General features: G+C 31.4%; 1 protein-coding gene across 1 annotated transcript in view; it reads left to right on the top strand.

Moving 5' to 3' along the window:
• Positions 1–23,106, top strand: part of IL1RAPL1 (interleukin 1 receptor accessory protein like 1) — a 1,500,378-nt gene that overhangs the window by 785,931 nt on the left and 691,341 nt on the right. The window contains exon 3 of the mRNA XM_074214222.1: positions 6,431–6,710. Within this exon, the coding sequence (XP_074070323.1) occupies positions 6,431–6,710 (280 nt within the window). The remainder of the gene's footprint in view (positions 1–6,430; positions 6,711–23,106) is intronic.

The following is a 23,106-nucleotide window of genomic DNA, read 5'->3' as shown; positions in this document are numbered from 1 at the left end:
ATTAAAAGCACTTAGAACATAATAGGAGTTGAATGAATGGTTCCTTTATTTCCCTGTGTTATCTGGGTCTATTTCTTTAACAGATCCTCCACAGAGGAGTTATCTGATGTTTTGGAAATCTTATATTTCTTAAATGCTTCTTGATTACCAATATAGCATCACTCATACTTGCTCATGCCTTGTGACTTGCCTAAGCCTACCTTATATCGCACTAATGCATTACACAGAACATATATTGATTGACTCATGTCCTTTTTCAGTGGTCCTTAACCAAAGATCCAACGACCTTTCATGTAATTAGAAATTTTTTAATGTTTTGTTAAAAATCAGAAACAGTATACAGTAATCTGTTGATTTACCCAATTTATCTAAAATCCAATTAAAAGAACAAATTTAGATTAGTCTGGTACAACTTGTTTTCTATGAACCAGCCAGACTCTTAATATTCACTGCTTTGTTTTTTCTAAAAATTTATTCACCATCATTTTAATAATTCATTCAAAAGTAAAGTTAAAAAGAAATGGGACACCAATTTATGCAATAATTCATACATTGTAAATAGAAAGAACAATATAATGAAACTGAACACTGAGTAATTACAATGTTCAAATTTGACTTCAATGAAAAATTGAGAAAATGTACCTGGAGTGGTGGGAGAGAATGTAGCATAAGCTGACAATCAGATGCACTAAGACAGTGTTTTATTTTTCTAATATGGTTCTTTTCTTTTTAATTTTCATTTACAAGATAAGATAGGGAGCAGTCTAAAACTGAATATTATGAAAAAACATGGTAACAATAAAACAAAATAAATTCTAGAATTTTGTGATGAATTAAGGTTGATCTGTCTGCAACAAGTCTCTTCACACTATAATCCAGCCTTCACTAACTGCCAAAATGATTTTCCTAAAGTGTAAGTATGACCATGTCACCTCTCTATTTATCAAACTCCAGTGATTTTCTATCACATCCACAATTAAATATAATATGCTTTGCTTGAGATTTAAAATCCTTCATAATTTTCCCCCTTTTCATCCTTCTATTGTTCTTTCTAAAAACTTACCTTATTCCATTTTAAGGAAACAGGTGGAAGAGACAATCTCATCACAAAATTTTGACTCTCTACTTTCTATGAGAAAGGAGGTCCTATAGTCCTGTGCCTTGGATCTCTTTTCTTGAGTTTGATATTTATGTTCCTAGCAAAATACTGAAGATCTGACTCTGAAAAACTTTTTTTAGTACTAGTGCTCATCTTTGCATTCCTTGTTCATTGACCAATATCTAATATGATAGTCACAAATGAGACCAGTGAACACTGAACAACTCCAATACATCTATTTCAATCATCTGCTTCACCCACATTGCTACTCAGTTTATCTCCCCCAAAGAGAGTTTACTGTAGAATAACAGCACTATTAAAAAAAGAAAATCTTTAAGTATTCATTATATATGAACAGATTATATTCTATACCACACCAACCTCACTGAGAAGATTCATGCCTTCCATGACAATGCATATAAAATTTCAGTTTTTACTAACTTAGTGGGTAAAAATACATTTATGTGCCCTTGAAATATATCCTGTGAATATCACTCAATCAATAAGCATTTATTAGGCACTTATGTATTGGGGACTGTGCTAAAAACTGTTGATGCAAAAAAGGGGTAGGCGGGATGTGTTCTTTCCCATCAAATTGCTCTTATTCATAAGACAGAGATGATATTCAAGTAACCTTGTACAATCAGTATAGGCATACACACACACACACACACACACACACACACACACACACACAAACCAACACACAAACATTCAAAGGAAAGGTAACAGCAGTATAAGTGAGACCAGAAAAGGACATTTTAGAAGCTGAGATTTGTGCTTAAGGAAAACAGGGAAGTCAAGCCACATGGATGAAGACAGATAGCATTTCAGGGTTGGAGGGAAGCCAATGAAAAGGCAAAGATTTCAGGGAATGGAGTGTCATAACAATTTTACCAGTATTGCTTGAGTATATTGAGAGAAGCAAAAAAATGAGAATACTGGGAACATAAGATGAGATCAGACTGTAAGATTTCAATAGCTAAAAGTAAGATTTTAAACTTGATAGTGGAAGTAAGTGGGATTGGCCAGATTTTTAAAAGTAGGGGAAATGACATGATTAGATTTATATTTTCATAAGATCACTTTGTGAGTAGAGGATTATCTGAAGTGGAGATATAAGAAAGAGCCCAACCAACAAGTCATTATAATATTCTAAGCAAGAGGTGATAAAATTCTGTACCATATTTATGATTTTGAGAAGCAAGAGAGATACTATTCAGCTACTGTAAAACTAGAAATGATGAGACTGATAAAGGAATAGATATGTGTGGGTAAAAATCTATAATAAGTAAGGAATCTATAATAATATTTATGCATAGGTATTAGTATTATTACAGAAAAACCTCATAGCAACTTGTGAATTTATTTATATTCTTAATTTCCTTATGTGAAATATATGTATTAGAATGTACATATTTACAATTATGGATAGATAGGTGATACAGTGGGTAGAATACTAGGGTTGTACACAGGAAAAATTCAAGTTCATCTTAGCTGAAATCTAGGGTGATTGATCCACTGTACTAAGATTTCTTTGTAATAATATAAAATAATATTAAAGCTGATATTCATAGGACATACTATAGTTAAAAATCACTTTCCTCTAATAATATAAATAATAATATATAGGATAATATAGAATATTGATAAATGTTATTCTCATCCACAGAAGAAGAAACTGAGGGTAAAGGTTCTAATGGAAGGCCATACAATCAGTAGATATGCTACAAGATCACAAAACTATTGCACATCATTACACTTGAAATTGTCTTCTTTCTATTTTAACTTTCTTCCTTTCAACAAGAAAACAGTTTCCCCTTCCTGAGGTACAACCAACTTTCAAATTCATCATTTTGTTCTTTGTACAGACATTAACTGATGTTTGATCTTTAGAGCAATAAATAAAGATCTTTTAGAGCTGGATATATAGGAAAAGACTAGCCTAACCTCTTGTATATTACAAAGAGGTAATAAAAAAAAAAGAAATAATCTATAGCTTGAGCCCTGCTTACCACTGCTGATAGCATCATCCTTTGAAGAAAGAATGGTTAAATGACAATCAATAAACATTTCCTTGGGATGTAGGTCTAAATTGGGAAAGGGATTAAATGGAATCAGCATTGTTTGTTTTGTTCTTTATCAGATGTGTATTTAATCTAGCATCTATCCTTTGTCTCCAGGGTATAAAGGGGATGAGGTGGGTTACAATAGTTTTTTGACCTATTCATGTTGTGTATCTACTTTTTTTGTCATAGTTACATGACTTAAATGCAAATATAAACAAGTTATATAAATATCTGTGTGAAACACTGTCAATTTGTCAATCCAGCAAGCGTTTAATGAATACTATCCATATGCTTTGTTGAATAGACAAATTCTTCAGAAAAAAAGACTAAAATGTAAAAACAAAAAAATGCATTTATCTTTTTATATGCTTTAAAATCAGTGCTGTTAAAATTACAAAGACAGAGTATTAACAATGAATGTCCAACTAACTAAAAGAAAATTCTTAACAACCATCTATATAGTATTTCCACAAAACCTAACTATATGCCTAAGAAAAACTCTAAAATGTAAAATAGCGATTTTTTCCATAAAAAAGTTAATTGGTATTTCTGAAAGAGTTTCAACTCTGATTTCTTATCTGTGTGAATTTAGGCATGTCAGTTACCCTTCTAGACTAGACTAAAATCATTGATTTAGAAATTTAAAGGACCTCAAGGGGCATGTAAAATGACTACTAAGATGTCTTCTAAGGTTTTTTCAATTAAATATCTTCTGATACAAGTCAATTAGGCTAGAATTGGGAAAGGGAAAAGGCTTATGATTTCCTTGGTATAGGTAATCTCAATGAAGAAAATCCCTCTACCGATACAGGTTAGAACCTTTGTTTTAGAGAGTTGCTTCAGGGATTGAAAATTTAATGACTTAATGAAGGATACAGAAGCATTATGTTTCTGGGATGGGACAGGTGACCAGTTCTTGCTGGCACTGAGATCAGCTCACTATGCCATATTGCCTCATAAGAAAAAACAAGTCCAGTTGAATCCAATTAGTAAACATTTATTAAACTCCTTCTTTGTACTAGAACCAAATTAGGATTAAGATAAGTAAGTTTAAAAAATCAGGACAGTTAAAATAATATTAAGAGAATTTTTTTCATCTATTTATATGAAGCAAAATGCACTTCTGCATTCTGTAGAATAGGTCTTGAGAAATTCATATTCACTGGAACATTTTCATATAGTAACACATAGTAACAAAAATTACAGAGGATTTCATAGATTCATTGAGCCTCAAAATAATTCTGTGAAGTCAGTAAGCTACAAAGATTTTTTTTTCTCCATTTTATGTCAGAAAAAACTGAGGCATCAAGAAATTCGATGATTTTGACCTATCACAAACCCAGGAAGTATTAGATGAAAGGTATTTTCTGATAAAACAGTGAGAGATTAGTTTTAGTGTTAAGTATATAATATTTTAATTCTTTGAAAAATTGTCAGCCCATGCTACAAAGCACTCATATAATTTAATTGATTTAATAGAAACCCTCCTCCATCATGATATCTAACAGTTTGCTGCAGATGTTGTCCTGTGTCTTTTTAAAAAGGAGAGAGAATGGAGATGGTTTGGAAATAAACAACAGGCATATTAGGCATCTGTCTAGGGTATTCTGAATTTAGTACATGCCTAAAGGTCCCTCAAGATAGCATAGCCAAAGAGGTGAGCAAGTTTTTAAAAACCTTGCATGGAATAGGGTTGAAACATAGAAAGGAAAAGAAAAATATAGGGAAAAAAAACTAATTTCAGTCAAATAAACTGACAACTTTCAGAAATTCAATAATGCCTTTATAGAACTCTTTATTATTATTCACATGTTTAAATGCACACATCTAATACCAAATGCTGCAGAATCAATATTTCCATTTGACACAGAATTTTTACTAACTCCGTAGAATTTCAAAGTTAAGTGTAGAGGAGTGGAAGTATTCTAAAAGCATTTACCTATGAATTCTACAGATTGATGAATTCTATACATTAATAAAGAGTAGATAATCAACAGCAATTCTCAGACAGGTTTATAAATTAATATTATATTCCTACTGTTTGCATCAATTATCAATTAATATAATGGGCAGGAAAGTGGATGTAAGTTGTGAATATTCTTTACTTTCTGCTTTATGATTCTTTGGTCTCAATATTCTGCTTTAATAAAAATTTTATAAAATGCGATTCCTAAAAGAAATTGTGCAGTTTTTCTGAATGAACTTTTGTTAAAACATAATGAGCACAAAAATTTTCTTTAGTGCACATAAATTATATTGTCAACTGTATGAATACTTGAAAAGATATAACCATTTATAAATACATATGTAAATATATGTATATATAATAGTTCCCCCTACTAATCATGATAAGTTCTTTGACAAGAACTTGTGAGAATTTTCTTATCATGTCTTTGTAGATGTACTTAAGAATTAGAACCTTTATCTTCATTAAATGAAATAGCTGTAATTGACTCAAAAAACTTATTCCAGTGTATTTTAATTTTATGCTTCTTGCAAATGATTTAAATCATGCTTAAATGATTTTTAATTATATTATTATCCTTTCATTAAGAAAAACCATATAAAATAAAATTAATAAGCTAGTATATTTATTTTTATATATCACAATATCATTTCAATAGTTAATAACTTTTGATGCTAGATTATGAATCAAGAGGATTAAAGAAAAGTTATAAAAAGCAACCAATTGGAAATATTTATAAAATATTTATTGTTTCTTCCAGAAGTTTCCCTAAACATCTCTTAGAAGAAGATAGTGGTAATTATTATAAAGAGAGTTTATTTCCAATGGTCATTTGTTCCTACTCTAGAATGTTTAAAAAAAACTCATAGTTTATATTTTTGCTCCTTCTCAAATCTCCTCATAATTTGATTAATTTTTCCCTTCTGTGAGTACTATTACATTAAAATTATTTATTATTGATTTTAATATAGTCTATGACAGATGACCTTGGTCAAAACAATTTGATTCTTTTTTTTCCCCTATGAAAATTTACATGGTGCCAAAATAAGACCCCTGCACAAATTCAACATAAGAATTCTAAAGTTCCATTTCAAAAATACCATGAATTATGTATTTGATTCATATTAAATTTGTCTTACAAATATTGCATCCTTTCTTTAGATATGAAAAGAATGAAGTGAGGATCATGACATTTATTGGGAAAGAAAAAGTTTCAGTAGCACACATACACAAATTTCCTTTTTTGTATGTTCATGGGAAATTTTGCTAATTTTTCTTCTCTCTTCTTTATTGTAGCTGATGGATGCACTGATTGGTCTGTGGATATCAAGAAATATCAAGTTTTAGTGGGAGAGCCTGTTCGAATCAAGTGTGCGTTATTTTATGGCTATATCAGAGCAAATTACTCCCTTGCCCAAAGTGCTGGACTTAGTTTGATGTGGTATAAAAGCTCTGGACCAGGAGACTTTGAAGAGCCAATAGCATTTGATGGATCTAGAATGAGCAAAGAAGAAGATTCTATTTGGTTCCGGCCAACGTTAGTACAGGACAGTGGTCTTTATGCATGTGTCATCAGGTATCCATTAAATTCTATTATTGCTTCTTCAATGAATTAAAGTTCAAAGCTTAATAGTAAAAATTGATTGATAGTGCTTTCTCCTAAAGCTATTTTGCTAACACTTGTATATTTTGCTTCTTTCCATATTCATAAAATGATGGGTCTTGAATTTATGTTGAGGTATTATTTCTAGCTTATTGAGAAAATAGAGAACATCTGGGTACCTAATTATGCTGCCAAAAATTACTGAAAATGAAATAAAATTTATAGGGATTGTAGAATGTTGCATATAAATTGTAAGCAAGGTTTTGTAGAAAGGATGAACACTATTTCTAAATGGAATATAACATCTTTTTATTGCTCTTTACACAAAGATAGACCATAGATAATTCTTTATTCAGAAACATATGCAAAGATGTATGTGTGTGTGTGTGATTTCCCAATATGTGTAGATGTTCTTTCACAAAATAGGTGACCCTACCCTAGAAATCTAAAATGAGAACTAAGCAGAATTTCCATAGACTCACACATAATTTCATAATTTTATTGTTTTTGAGAAAACAATGATGCATAGTAGTTGTCTAAATTTCAAAGTCATGATGTTGAGATTTATTACTTTGTCAAAATCAGCTCTTTATAAATTAATGCTCTGAGAAAGTAAGCAGTGAATTTTGACTAATGGAAAAGTTGTAGATGGAGCTGCAATATGGTCAAAACTTTATAAGGTAATATAGATTGAGTTTGTCCATAAACAGGTTGATGTTGTACAAAATTTTTATGAATATGTTATTTGGTTGGTAAAGCTAATACATTCCAGAAAGGGATGTTTTTGACAAAGGAATAAATATGTCTAATTCAGGGGAAAACTGACATAGTTGCAGTTTGGTTTTTATTTTTTCCAGTAGGATATACTATCATATAAGTATTGTTTCAAATATCATGACTTGGTTTGAATAAATATGATGTTTTGCCTCTCTTCTAGTTCCCCAGTTATTTTACTGATAGTCTCATTTGCACAATCTTAACACTCAAGCAATATCATCATTGGCTTTACTTAAAAGAATTTGAGAACTTCAGAGATATTGCCTTCTACACAATGATTTTAGTCTAATCTTTTTATAAATTGTTGGAAATGATTAACTCAGCAATGAAAAGGGATAATAAATGCTTTGATGGGGAGACAATGACTATGGAGAAGATTAGATGGCATAACTTCAGGAAGAAAAAAAAATTATTTTCAAGGACTCCTTTCATCATAGATTTAAATCTTCTTACCTACTAATTTGTACTTGCATTTAATCCAATATTCTTTGCCTCTTATTCTTGCCTTTCATTTTTTAAAATATTCATGCATGCAATAAAAGTCTTATGAACTATTGCTTGAAAAATTTTATTAGACACTAAAAGAGAAATGAAGTCTAGAGAAGGAATTCTAGTATATCAGACAATATTATTGAAACATATATAATTCAATGATACTATAATTAAAACATACAATATTGTGCAAATTTAGAGAAAGGAGTTTTTTTTCCTTTTTAATTGTTAGGGAATAGGGATGATAATTTAGTTACTTGATAAAAGAACAATTATATTCATCAAAGGTAGAAGAAAATTCCATTTGTAGAAAGAAAAATGGAATGAGGTTGATGCAAGAGGCATTAAACATAGAACTGTAAGATTTAACTGAAGTATGAAGTTTGCACAGTGTTGTCACAAGAGAACTGTATAGAGATTAAAAATTAGATTAAAAATAGACATGGATGCTAGGAAAAGAAAGAACTTTGAACTTTAGCCTATAGGAATTACAGAGATATTGGTGGTTTTTAAGCAGAATAGCAACATGAACAAATCTCACTAAAAGAAAGATTTTTCTAGTATGAAGGATGAATTGCAGTAGTTTAGCAGACATATTAGGAAGCTACTATAATATCCCAAGAAGAGAGAATAATATCAGGGAGATGACTGTAGAACAGAGGAACTGGGATCTATTATAGGGGATAAAATATCACCAAGGTGGAATCAATAGGATTTGGTGATCTAGTGGATAAAATAATTGAATTGGTATTAGAGAGACTTGAGTTTCAATCTCGCCTCACATATACTTACTAATTGTGTGACTCTACATAGGTCACTAAACCCCTGAGTTTCAGTATTCTCATCCATCCAAAGAGAATAATGATCTCATAAGGTTCATCTGGTTTTTGTTGGAATATCATTTCAGTTTGAATCGTCATGGGAAAGCACCCTCTTTTAGATGGTTTTATTAGCAAAGATACTGTAGTGGTTTTCCATTTTCTTCACTAGCTCCTTTTACAGTTGGGTAAATTGAGGCAAATAGGGTTAAGTGACACACAGCTAGTGCCTGAGAACAGTTTTAAACTCACTTCTGATTCCAAGTCACTTAGTTGCCACTACTATGATATTTGGCTATTGTTAAGATCAAATGAGGTAATAAATTTAAAGTTATATATAATTTATTAATTACCTGATTTAGAATAATAATAATAATAACAATAACAATAGCTAACATTTACATTTTATATTAAGGTTTACAAAGCACATTGTCTATATGATTTCAGGTAGTTCTTCTAGAGACACTGTGAGGTGAATACATTATGTGTCACTGCCATCATTTTACTGTTAAGGAAATTAAGATTCAGAGGGTTTTAGAAACCCAATCTGGGTCATAGAATTTGTAAGTGTTGAATGGGGAGTTTTAAACCTGGACATGCTTTGTCCAGAAGACTTTCTGTAATACTATGCTGAAATGAATGATGCCATAGATAGAAAAAGTGATGTTGAAACAAGTTAACCTGTTAGTAATAGCATCTGTTTAGTGGGTCTTTGCCCTTTGTTATATGTTTGATTTTTTGTTTGTTTTTCTTGCTCTATGCCTCGAATCTGATGCTGTTCCCAGACTTAGTGTCAGGAAGCTCAAATCTAACCTCAGACACTAACTAGATAGACATACACCCTCTTAGCCTCCATTTCTTATCTGCAAAATGGGGTGGAGAAAGAAATGACAAACAAATCCAGGATCTTTGTAAAGAAAACTTCATTTGGGGTTCATAAAGAATTAACACAGGGGTGGCTAGGTGGCATAGTGGATAAAGCACTGGCCTTGGAGTCAGGAGTACCTGGGTTCAAATCGGGTCTCAGACACTTAATAATTGCCTAGCTGTGTGGCCTTGGGCAAGCCACTTAACCCTGTCTGCCTTGCAAAAACCAAAAAAAAAATAAAAATAAAAAAATAAAAAAATAACATGCTAAAAAAAGAATTAACACAACTGAAAAATGACTAAATCATAGCACTTTGCAAAGTGAGTTAAAAAAGTAAGATGTTCAAAAAACTGTACTTGTAGAAACTTCTAGTCTAAAAGACAAAACAGAAATAACCCATATACTTTTTGTGTGTCTCTGTCATAGTATTTCAGTCTTTCTGTCTCAGACTGTCTAACTGTCCTGTTTTATCTTTATGTCTCTTTCTTCTCTCTCAGATCTTAACTCTTTCTGCCTCTTCTCCTCTCCCTGTGTTTCTCTTTCTCCATTTAGACAGAGAGATATATAAAGTGATGTTAAATAAATAGAAAGATAGATAAAAATATATTCAGAGACATCTAGTCAATCCAGTGAAGAGATGGTTTGGCCTGGAATCATGAAGATTATACTCATGTGTAGGGTAATCACTTGCAAGTTGTATTATAATGTAGATTTTATTTGTATATGAATTTTTCCAGCAGTCTCAAAATTTTTTTCCCCATATCTAAAATGGCATTGGAGGTCCATATGACTTGGCCAAATTAGGATAAGGAGAGACAGGGAAAATAGAATTCAATTTTCCTGACTTTCCTTGTAATCACATTTTTATGTACTATGCCTACTATCACTAGTATTAAAATCCATTTAGTAAAAAATTTTATACATAATAAAACAGACTATTAACAAAATTATATATGTATATTATATATAATTATATATGTATATTATATATAAATAAAATATTATTTATATATAATAGATATAATTATTGTATTTTAAGTGTTTTTATATTTCAGAGTCCTGATTGTATTCTCCCATTTATCTGTGTATTATAAAAAGATATATTAACAAGGAAATTGTAATTTATCATATTTATTCACTTTACTTTCTCCAATAGCTTCCAATTTTAAAAAGGAAGGAAATATAATTTTTATTTATGACATTTCCTACTTAATTTTTTTCAGGGGAGAAAAAATAACCTTAAAACACAATTCAATAAGAAGGGTGTTTTGAACTCTTTGCAAGAAATAAGAATACTAGGGTTGGCTAGATGGCACAGTGGATAGAGAACTGGCCTTGGAGTCAGGAGTACTTGAGTTCAAATCTGGCCTCAGACACTTAATAATTACTTTGCTGTGTGGCCTTGGGCAAGCCACTTAACCCCATTGCCTTTCAAAAAAAAAAAGAAATAAGAATACTTAAAGAGATGATAGGGGGCAGCTAGGTGGTGTAGTGGATAAAGCACCAGCCTTGGAGTCAGGAGTACCTGGGTTCAAATCCAGTCTCAGACACTTAATAATTACCTAGCTGTGTGGCCTTGGGTAAGCCACTTAACCTCATTTTCCTTGCAAAAATCCTAAAAAAAAAAGAGATGATACATTGATCATTACTTTGTTCTGACTACACATTCATAAGTTCTGTAATTAAGTATGCTCATAGGTGAGAAACTTATTTTCTACTGTAACGAATTTAGAATCATAGAACTGGAGAATTAGATAAGAAGTCAATAGTCATATGTGTGTGTATATAAATATATATGTACACATATATGGAACTTCATATATATGAAGGGATTTCATGTATTAGATACCAAAAAAATGGATTATCTATAATCTGCTTCAATACTTCCAAGGGGAATCTTTATCTTTTGATGGGGTGTAAAGCACTCTTCTTTTAGACAACTGTAATTTTGAAGCATTTTACTCCTGACTTCACATCTAATTTGTGTCTTTGCAGCTTTTACTTACTGTCCTTGACTTTGCTTTATATTGCCAAAATGGGCAAATATACTCTCTCCTTCATATAATAGCCTTTCAGATACTTGAATACAGTTATCTTGTACTTTCTGATTCTTCTTGTTTCCAGGCTTAGCATCTCTAATTCTTTCAACCGGTTCTTATATATCATAAAATCATAGCCCTTCACCATTGTATTTGCCACGTCCAACTTATTTTTAGATTGTCTTAAAACATGGTGCTTATAATTGAAAATAATAGAGACCATGGTGTCAGCTAGGTGGCGCAGTGGATAAAGCACCGGCCCTGGAGTCAGGAGTACCTGGGTTCAAATCTGGTCTTGGACGTTTAATAATTACCTAGCTGTGTGGCCTTGAACAAGCTACTTAACCCCATTTGACTTGCAAAAACCTAAACAATAATAATGATGATGATAATGATAATAGAGACCTGAGAAGCATAGTTGAATTGTCATCTTCCTATTCCTGGAAACTATGTCCTACTAATAGAACTCAATATTATATTAATTAGTTTGACTATCATATTAAACCACTACTAAGTCATATTGAGTCTGAAGTCCAGTCCATCAATTATTCAAGGTCATATAATTACACTACTGTGAGTGTTCCCTTCTTTATCTAGGAGATTTTCCAGATTACCTGACTTGGTTAATATTTACATTACCACCTTAATACCATCAACTCATGAGAATTAAACTCCTCCAAATGCAAAAGAAACATTATTATGAAAAAGAAAAAGATATAATGATGTGAAATTTGAAATAGTCTACTACTAAATTATTTAAATATATAATTTGTTATCAGAAATGAGAAATGATCAATAAGAATTATATAGAATTATCATAACAATTTCATAAATTTAATCAATGTGATTTAATTGTCATATAAATATAAAAAAGCTAAAAGCACCTTAGTCAGCAAACACTTGCCAGAGAGAAATGTCTGCCAAAGACAATGCCAGATTAGAAAATAAATTTATTTTAAAATCATATAAAGATGATGGATGAATATGAGCCATAGTGATTTCCATGATGTTATCAATCATTAAAATAACACTTTAATGGAGAACTCCTAAAATACCTACTAAAAGGGGAGGGAGGAATTGAATAAGGAAATACATTATATAGACTTTTGATGGGAACTCTAATTTCCTTGATGGAAGCATTGCATTTTACTTTTATGTATATTTAACAACAAGTTGATTTTTATTCCCTCTTATATACCAATATACTTTTCTGAGTATTATACATAGTAATTGAAAAAATGTATATTATATTTCTTGTGTGACCTTATGTGAAATGGAGTTGGGGGGGGGCTTATTAGGGGATCAGAGTTCTCGTAAAGAAAATAGATTATGAGCTTCATCATTGGGTTATGTTAAAGTCTGGTTTTGCATAACTTATGAAGATTGGTTAAATCAACCAGTCATAGAAATGTAAAATCAAGAAGTGATTTACTTAAAAGAATAGATTGTGTTTGAACATTTTAAAAACCACAATTTACCAAGGTTCTTTTAAACTTGATCACCACTTCAAAATGTGAAAGATTCTGCAATGGAACTTCCTTTCAGATGTTAAATACCTTACAAATTAAGTCACCATAACTGAGAATGAGAATAACAATGAAATATTTAGAGCATAGTATGAATAATCTTGCATAAAGTTATGGAAGATGATAGACAAAGTTGAATAAATTGTCATTTTATGAAGATCTTAAATGGGACTAATAATTCTCTCTATATTTATTAATAAGTAACTTTAATATACACCATTAGAATTCAGAAATTTTAAAGTTTATACCAATAGTATTACAATGTGTAGGAACAAAATAAATCTTAGAAATTATCTTGTCTAGATATCTCATGTAATATTTAAGAAATAATGAAGTCCAGAAAGATGAAAAAGCCATACTCATGACCACATAGGAAGATTATTATATCTATTCTATTCGAGTTACTCTGGATATAGTTGTTGCCCTGCCCAGTTGATATGCTTGAAGATGACTTTCCTCTAGAGCAAATTTCACCAACAAAATAATCAGTGGTAATTGGATAATGAACAGAACTCAATGATGCTAGACTTAAAATAAATGAATAACAGATTATTAACTCCATTTTGAAAATATATTAATTATAAGACAATATATTATGCAGAATATGTAAGAATATATTAAATAACTTGGAATAGAAATATTAAGTTAATTTCAGTATGTGAATTCAATCATTCATTGAATACTTACATTGAAAATTGAGAATTTCACTTTTGTATTGAAAAGATTGATTTAACTAATTTATCAAAGACTTCAGTTTTCAAAGCAAGGACACTCAGATATATTAGTTCAGAAGTGTAGGAGATGGCAGATATAGAAACTTCTGTCCTCAATGTAAATTAGCAACAGCTCTAAACTTAAATTTAGAAAGTTGTATGAGGGCACTGGGCTTTATGTTACATTTCCTCTTTTAGAAAGAGTATAGGGAGGAGCGGATAGGTGGCACAGTGGATAGAGCACCTTTCCTAGAGTCAGGAGTACCTCAGTTCAAATCTAATCTCAGACACTTAATAATTACCTAGGTGTGTGGCCTTGGGCAAGCCTTTTAACCCTATTGCCTTACAAAAAAAAAAAAAACAACTAAAAATAAGAGAAAGAGTATGGGGAGGAAGATTACAAGTATTTATTAAATATCTACTAAGTACCAGGAACTAACTTGTTCTTTAGAAATATGTCTCTCTATTCTTCAGCTCATTCTCTACACAGGGAACAAAATGAGATACTGAAAGAACAAATATGATGATTTCACCCAAGTTCCAGTGGCTATATGTGTTGTCTAGATTGAAGTGCAAACTTTTGTACATTTTGTATTATTCCCTGTTCTGGGTTAATCTCTGGTAGTTTAATTGTAATAATAGAACAAAATTGAGATACCCATGGGTTATTCCAAATGAACAAAAGGGTATTTACTTAGTCATTGCAGGAGGAGGATCTTCAGCAAAGTCAGACATTGAGGACACTTTGAGTTGATTCAAATAAATGAAACTTCCTTGACTCAATTAATCTTTGTGATCTACAAAATTTAAAAGATCCCTGGGTATTTTGTATTGGAGTGATGGCAAGTTGAGGTCAATATGCTGAATTTTAGTCTCCCGAACCAGAGGGCTTAGTCTTGAGGAGGATCTTGGGATTTTAAAACTTGAACAATGTGCATAAGAAGGAATATTTGTCCTACTGCACTCAACTTCTAACATTCATGGTCTAGTCAAGCTCATCTTTCTGTTCTTTATAGATAGTAACCCATCTCCCACAGTTGTGCCTTTTATTAGAATCTACTCTTATTTGAAATACACTCCTGTACTTTCACCCTTTTAAAATCACAATCCTGTCTAATTCTACTTGAAACCTTTCTTCTTCCTCCCAACTTAGGAACATTCCCTCCAAAATTAACATATTTGTTTTATGTATATTTCTATATCATTATATGAGTATATACATGCTTTGTCCTCCAGTAGAATATGCTTATCGAGAGCAAGATTCATTTGCTTTTCTTCTTTGGATCATCAGTGGCTAGCCCAGTGTTTGGCACATATTTTTGCTTGTTGATTAACTGTAAAAGTAGAGAAAAACCAAATTTCCTTCAATTCTGACTGCTAAATTTTCTTTAATTAGGTGCATATAAAGGTACTTTCTTTCTCCTAATAGCTCCCCTGTTGAAAATAGTATTTTTGTTTTTATAAACAGTCTTTAATGACTACTCTAAATTTAGAGTTTAAAACCTTTTAACTTTACAGTACAAGCCCAATGTCTTTTGCTCAGGTGGTTTCTATGAATATTAATGACTGCAGTTAAGAAGTACTTGTGTACACTTGTCATATTTTTTCCACAGCAATTCTTGTAATCATCACAATTTCCTAATCAACAAGAATTGTCTGCAGTTCCCTCAGGCTGAAGAGGCTGCAAAATTGGCAGCTCAGAATTCTGTCTCTTGTCCTAATGTGAAAGGAGAGAGGCTTGTCTGTACCTTAATTTATTTAGTTTAAGCAGGAACTAGACCCCCACATCCCTATGAGGGTTATTGGATTTAGCAATGCCCTTATTCTGTAAAGGACTCGATATGTTTTTGTCAGTGGAAGTTTTAACCACTCCCTTTGGAATTACTTTCCTATTAGATGAGACTTATACCCAATGCTCTAGCTGTTTTCTCTTTCTTACAGAAAAAATATATTGCTTTCCATGGCATATCTATCTTTGTCTTAATTCCTAGACCATATAAAGTGGAATCAAAAAAGAAAATAACAGGAACTAGATTAAATTAAATATCAACATCTAACATCAGAATGAATTCAAATCAAAACATTATATGCCAAATTAGCACAAGGAACCTTTCATTTCTATTCTACTGTTATTTCTTAAGTTTTATCACATTGACATAAAATATAGTCTCTGTTTCAATTCATATGGACCTAATGTTTTAGATGTTTTAAAAATGAACTTTCATATTAAAAAGGTTCAATAAAAAATAAAAAGTTACACAGACAAAATTCTAAAGTTTTTCCATCACTGTATGAGTCAAGGTGATAAAGAATTCCCAAGCATAATACATATCCAAAGAGTATGACTTTTTTTAATTTTTTACACTTAAATGTTCTTCTATTACCATTATTAGGTTTGTGTATTTGTATGTGTGTGTATATACATGTGTGTATGTATGACATCAAATTGTAGAGTGAGATACTAAAACATTATGGAAAGCTTTTATCTTTTTTACATAACAAGTAATCAATTTTAAGTAATAGAAATTATATAAAATGGAATTTACTTATTTTTGTGAAAGTTATTGTCACAAATTTAAAACTTTCCTATTCCTCTATTAACATATATTAATGACAATTAGAAACTTTAGGTGGATTTAATCTAACTTTTTTTTAAATTTTTATTTTTATTTAAGGCAATAGGGTTTGAGTGACTTGCCCAAGGTCACACAACTAGGCAATTATTAAGTGTCTGAGGTCAGATTTGAACTCAGGTCCTCCTGACTCCAGGACAAGTGCTCTATCCACTGTTCCACCTAGCTGCTCCCAATTTAACTTCTAATAAGTAGCATATCCACTATAAAATGATTTATTATATCTGTTCTAAGTGTACAACCATATACCTATTCTTTTAAGTCTATGTAACATCAAATCATTTTAAATATTTTTCATGATTTTATTGTTTGTGATGTTAACAAATTGCATATAGTTTGCAACATTTAGTCAGGATAACATACATTTCTGTAATATATTAAGGAGAAAAAAGAAAAAATTCCTTCATAGTCATGATATTTTAAAAAATACTTTCTGAAACTTTTAATCATTTCTAGTTATTTTGGATCCAATTTCCTTAATTTTTATAAAAGGTGATAAAAATAATCTCTTAATGTTTGATATTTGTCTTTCTGTTCCCAGTGTCAATCACAATGAGCACTTGATAGGTGTTTATAAAATGTTTATTAATTGATTGACATAGAAGTTTATTACTGGGCATATAAGATATCCACTTAAGTTTCATCATAACACTATTCATTGTAAAGAAGTCAATGATAAAAAGAAATGCTCACTGGTCCAAAAGTCAAAATACCATAGTTCCACTGCTGACTATGCTGTTTGCTCAACAAATGGATTTCAGTAATTCATTTAACTTTTTTCAACATTCTCTGTTTACCACATGACATGTTCATGATGAAATAGCAATATTCACGTAAAAGTAAATTGAAAATTGAATTGATCTTGTACAGCAGATGGCTAACTATGACTTAAAGGCTAAACCCAACTCAATATCTAGCTTTTGTTTTTGAATTTTTTTTATCACCAACAAACTAAGAATGGTTTTTACTTTTTTTTAATGTAAAAGCCACTCGTAGCTTGCTGGGCATACTAAAGTTGTGATGGCTCAGGTTTGATCTCCAGCCTGTTTTGTGTGGACCCTTGATACTGACAAATATGTGCTATAATAGTAAAATGGACACTATGAATTATGGGGTTTTTACCTTCAGTTCTTCAAAGGTAGCCATTTGAAGTTTATTTCTACCCTGTTTGAGCAGGTGTTTTCAGATGAATGATAGTACTTGTTCATGACTGTTCAGATATGATGGCTAGACTTTGACAGTTCAAAAATAATTAGCATTTTCTTTTTCAATTATTCTTTCTTCTATAATTTTAATTAAAAATAATAACTCATTTAAGGTGAACCTAGGGTTTCACTTGGTACAATTTTAGTTAAGAAAGCTCCCTTTGTCACTGTACACAGGTCATTTTCTTCTCTGAAGTTAGAGTAATGAACATTTTAATGATTTGCCCAGGGTCCTATAGCCAGTATGTTTTAGGCAGGTCTTTAATCCAGGTCTTCTTGGTTTATAGATTTACTCTCTACAATTCTGCACTGCTCCTCCAATGTGTGAATGAAGGAGGATATTAAGAGCAAAAAAATACTGATTTGGTACACTTAAAGGAAACTTCAATTCTCTGTCACATTTTCCTTACATTTTTCTGTTCTAAAGAAAACAAGTTTATCTACCCTATACACTGTAGAGTTTGGGGTGTTAACAAGCACCAGGGCAGTATATAGTACCTGGTCACATGATATCAAAATGCTGCTTGCAGATTTTGTTTTATTCTACTTCCAATAGTCCTATGGAAATATATTATTAGTCAAAATTTTATGCTAGTTCCAGGAAAGACTTTAGTTTAGCTTTGCTTGAAATCCAATCATTTTGATCAGTCTAATCAGATTCTTTTTCTATCTCTCTCAAGAACAGAGAAGCATTGCCTTATCTGATTCTTATAATTTTACATTATCCAAAAGAGAAATTTCTAAATTATGCATGTTTCTGCTCATTCTAGCATTTTCCATTACTGATCTTTTTTAAAATCAGAAGTTTTACTATTCATCTAATGGCAATCTCAACATAGCTATCTTGGCAATCTACTTCACTCTGGCCTCATTTTGGTACCTTGGGAACATGTACCTTCATCTTTGATGTGATCTGTACTCAAAAGAACAAGACAATTTACAATTTCTCATCCTGGGCAATTCTTGTCCATATTTATTTCTAAATACTCCATAAATATCAAAGATTTTCCTTTTTATTTAAAATGTAAGATTTTCTAAAGACAGAATGTCTTTAGAAAACTAATATTTTTGTTTTTCTTTTTCCACGATGAGCTCATCTGTATGTATTGTGTCTTTATACATTTATACTTTTATGTCTTTATAGAATGTCTTTATACCACCTGTTTCATATCAGTTGTGATTGATAATATACTTTGATAATTTAACCAATCAATATTCTCTGGAACATCATGCATATGTCTACCATATTTATTTACATTATTCTCTCAGTTATTTGAGAGATCATGGTTTTCCATGATTTACAATCATGTAATCCCAATAGAGAATATTGATTTAAAAGTCCAATGATATTCCTGGAATGTTTGTGTTATGAGAACAGCAAATAATTTAATTTCATTGGAAGCAGTGCATATTTTCCAAATTCCTACCCAGTAATTTCTCTTTTTCTTATCTAACTTCCTATTCAAGGTGCTCATCCTTATATATTAATTTAATGAACAACCTATCAAGTACATATAATAGTATAAAATAGGCACGTTTAACTTACTTGGTCTTTCAATTGGTTAATAAAATAATTTGTAAAATCTTAATGACTGAATTTCTATTACATATAGTTAGAATGGAATCAGAATATCTGTGAATGTGCTATTTTTTCACACCGCCTATATTTCTCTTTACTGGTCATTTGAGAAGCCAATGATCTCTTCAATTCTGGTTTTCTTTCTAAGGATGTTTTAAATATCTGGTTTTTACTGAACACCTGTTTTAATTTATGTCTATAAATTCCTCTTGAGTTTTCTGGTGAGTGCAAAATAATCTTGTCTTATTGAAATTGTTTTTGTTTACATTTCTTGATTCCTTGCAAAATTTGTTTCTTAAGGGTTTTTGAAGTTTTCAGAAGTATTAGATTTGATGTGTCTTAGAGTTTGTATCCCTTTTTGTTGGTGATGCTATTTGTCTGTTTTTCTGAAGGCAAGTCCTATTGGCATTTTAGAAGTACTGGGCAGTTGTCTTACATTATTTCTTGCATAATAGTACTTGTGTTTTTATGTACTGTTGTGTTCTACTGGGAAATTCATAATTATTTGCTTTTCTCAAAAACTCTTGTTTTTTATACTTTTTCTTGCATAGAGAAAATATTGTTTTTTGCTTTTCTTTTTCCAAGTACTTATCTATTTTTACATTCCCAATCTATTGCTTTCTCTTTTGTTTCTTTGGTGATACCCACGGTTACAAATTCCACCCTTTTTTCCCTTATTATATCCATTATTTTTGCTATGTGACCCAAAAATTCTCATCTGATAATTCTCATTTGTTTTTAAAACACTTACAGCCAATTTGATTCCATGTTTTCCTCATATTCTCAAGATTTTTTTCATAAAGTATTAGATTCTTTTCTTTTGTTTTAATATATTTATTCTTTGATGCCTGAACCAATTTCTTTGATCTGGAGGTCATATTTCTTTCAGCAATTAATGCTATCCTTGATGAATTATCTGCTTATGTTCAAGGTCTTTGAATTTTCTTCTTCCTGAGAAAAAATATGAAAACAAAAACAAAAGAAAAAAATCTATGTTTAATGTTTAAAGCTCTTCAGAACCCAATCTTCTATTTTTTCCAGTTTTCTTAAAGATTGCTCCCATCTGAAACTTGTTTGGTCCAATAATACTGTCATATTCTGTGAGAGCAACAATTATGAATAATCAATGATTTGGGGAGATCCAGAATTTCCTCCTTATCTCAAAATTCAGTCTTTTGAAGGACATTAATGATATGAGATCGAATTTACTCTTCTCAATTTTGGTCATACTCCACACAGCCTTACAAGGAATTTAGTCCCATTATGGGTTTGGGTGGGGATATTTTTGTTGATTACATTGCTCAAGGATAGGGGTAATTTAGAAGTAAATGACATAATCAGAGTCCAGTAGGTCACTCTAATTTTCATTCTTTTTCAATTACTTATTAATTAATCAGAACTGGTGTTACCCTTTAGAACACCTACTTTTGCAGGGTCATATAAGACTGGAGTCAACTACCATGAGGGTCTTTGGCATTTGAGAGGGCCACTGACCTCTTTTATTAAAATTCTTACATTTTTAATAAAATGATTAAATAGCCATGCCTAATTACCATTGTCTCTCCAACTTTTTAATCCTATAGTTGTTTCTCACAAACAACACTATCTCTATGTCTTTGTACTGACTATCCTTCATAGCTATATTTCTCTTACTCTTTATTTTCAATTCTTAGAATTTCTCACTTTTTTCCAAAATTCATCTTAGCACAGTGCACAGCAAAGAATAAGTGCTTAATAAATCCTTATTCCTTGCTTCCATTGACACCTTCCTAGTTTGCCCGATTGCTGGACATTTCCTTCTAAGAATATCTTACATCTTCTATGAACATCTTCTATGTACTTACCTAGACATTGTCTCCTTGTCTACAAAGATTATTATTAGTATTCAAGCTCCTTGAAAGAAGGAGCTGTTACTACCTTTCTTTTTATTTTTAGTACTTAGCTTGGTGATAGTTACAAAGTTGTTGTTTTTTATTCTTCATTTTTGAAGAAGACCATGACCTCAGGAAGGTGATATCATGACAAGTAAATGAATTGGATTTGAGTGCTAAGTCACCAACCTCACTTTCTCCTCCAGAACCATCTGGATCTATTGGTCAGATATAAATTAAGATGACTGGATATGGCCCTGGATGTGAGATGAGATGATTAGAGTTAAGTGACTAGCCCAAGGTCACACAGCTAGTAAATATCTGGGGTTGAATTTGAACTCAGGTCCTCTTGACTCCGGGGTCAGTACTCTATCTACTGTGTCACTTAATTGCCCTTCTGTCTCAATGTAAACATAATAATTGCCTGCTGAGCCACTTACTAACTATGGTACAGAACAATTCAATTTTAAAAAAATTCTTCATCATTTGCTCTGCGTAGCTACTAGAGGAAGGTTTAAATTTAGATTACAGGGTTTCTACCCTCAATCAATCCACAAGAATTTGTTAAATAATTATCAATTGCTAAGCAAGTAGTTGGTACAGTGGCTAGAGCACCAGCCCTGGAGTCAGGATGATCTGAGTCCAAATCTGGCCCAAGATTCTTGACACTTACTAGTGTATGACCTTGGGCAAGTTACTTAACCTTGATTGCTTCACATCCAGGGCCATCTCTATCTGGATTTATATCTAACCACTGGATCCAAATGACTCCAGAGGAGAAAATGAGACTAGTGACATAGCACAACACCCCCCGCCCCCAACGCAAATCCAATTCTCTGGCTTGTCAGGACATCACCTCATTGATATCATAACCTTCAAGAATGAAGGACAAACAAATCATCATAAGTTCAAAGAATGAAATAACCTCTATTTACAAAGGAACTTATATGCCAATTTTAATAAAGGAATGAAATGTCAACATAGGTATCTACATTACACAAAATCATATGAGAGTTGTTCTAGAAAATTACAAAACAATTCGCTACATTACTAAAACAATGTGGGAGAGAAGGAATTTTTGTAGGCTTCTGGGAAGGGATGGAATTCCAGGAATGCTTTCAAGGAGGGATAGATCATCAAATAAAGCTAAGCTTAAAGTTGAGAAATCAGTGAATGATCTGAAGATAGAAAGGTTCCTAGTTAGAAAGGGAGTGATTTTTCAAAAAAAAGTTAAAAAGATAGGATCATGACAGTGTGAGGAACTTTGACTGCCAGACAGGAGTTTTATGAACCATAAGGAATCGCCAAAGGATTAATATACTTATAACTGCTTATTAGCAAGGTCACTTTGTTAATGAAGTGTATTTGAGAAGTTTGGGAAGGAGAGGAAGAAAGGATTCAGTGGAAGGAATGAAGGTATTATAGAACAGTTCAGGCAAGAATTAATGAATATGAAAGAGAGTCTTGTTAGTTGAGAGAAAATCATAACTATGGAAAATATTCTAGAACTATAACAATAACAGCAAATCAATAATAATAACAATGGGAGCTAGCATTATATTGCACTTTAAATTTCTCAATGTGGATTAAAAATATATCATTTCATCCTCACCTATTAAGATAAAGAAACTGAGACAAAAAGTAAATAACTGACTTGAACAGGATTACATAACTATTGAGTATCTAAAGCCAGACTTGAACTCAGATTTCACTAATTTCAGGTTGAAAACTCCATACAGGACTCTGAACCAGAATACCTAGTTGCCTCTAATCATAGCTATCTGTTATATAATGTTGTAAATTTTACAAAACATTATACCTATTTATTTTATCTTTTATCCTCAAAAC

The sequence above is a fragment of the Macrotis lagotis genome, chromosome 1 (genome assembly GCF_037893015.1).
Source record: "Macrotis lagotis isolate mMagLag1 chromosome 1, bilby.v1.9.chrom.fasta, whole genome shotgun sequence".
Taxonomy (NCBI): domain Eukaryota; kingdom Metazoa; phylum Chordata; class Mammalia; order Peramelemorphia; family Peramelidae; genus Macrotis; species Macrotis lagotis.
The sequence above is the reverse complement of the archived record's forward strand: the minus strand, read 5'-3'. Positions and strand labels throughout refer to the sequence as shown.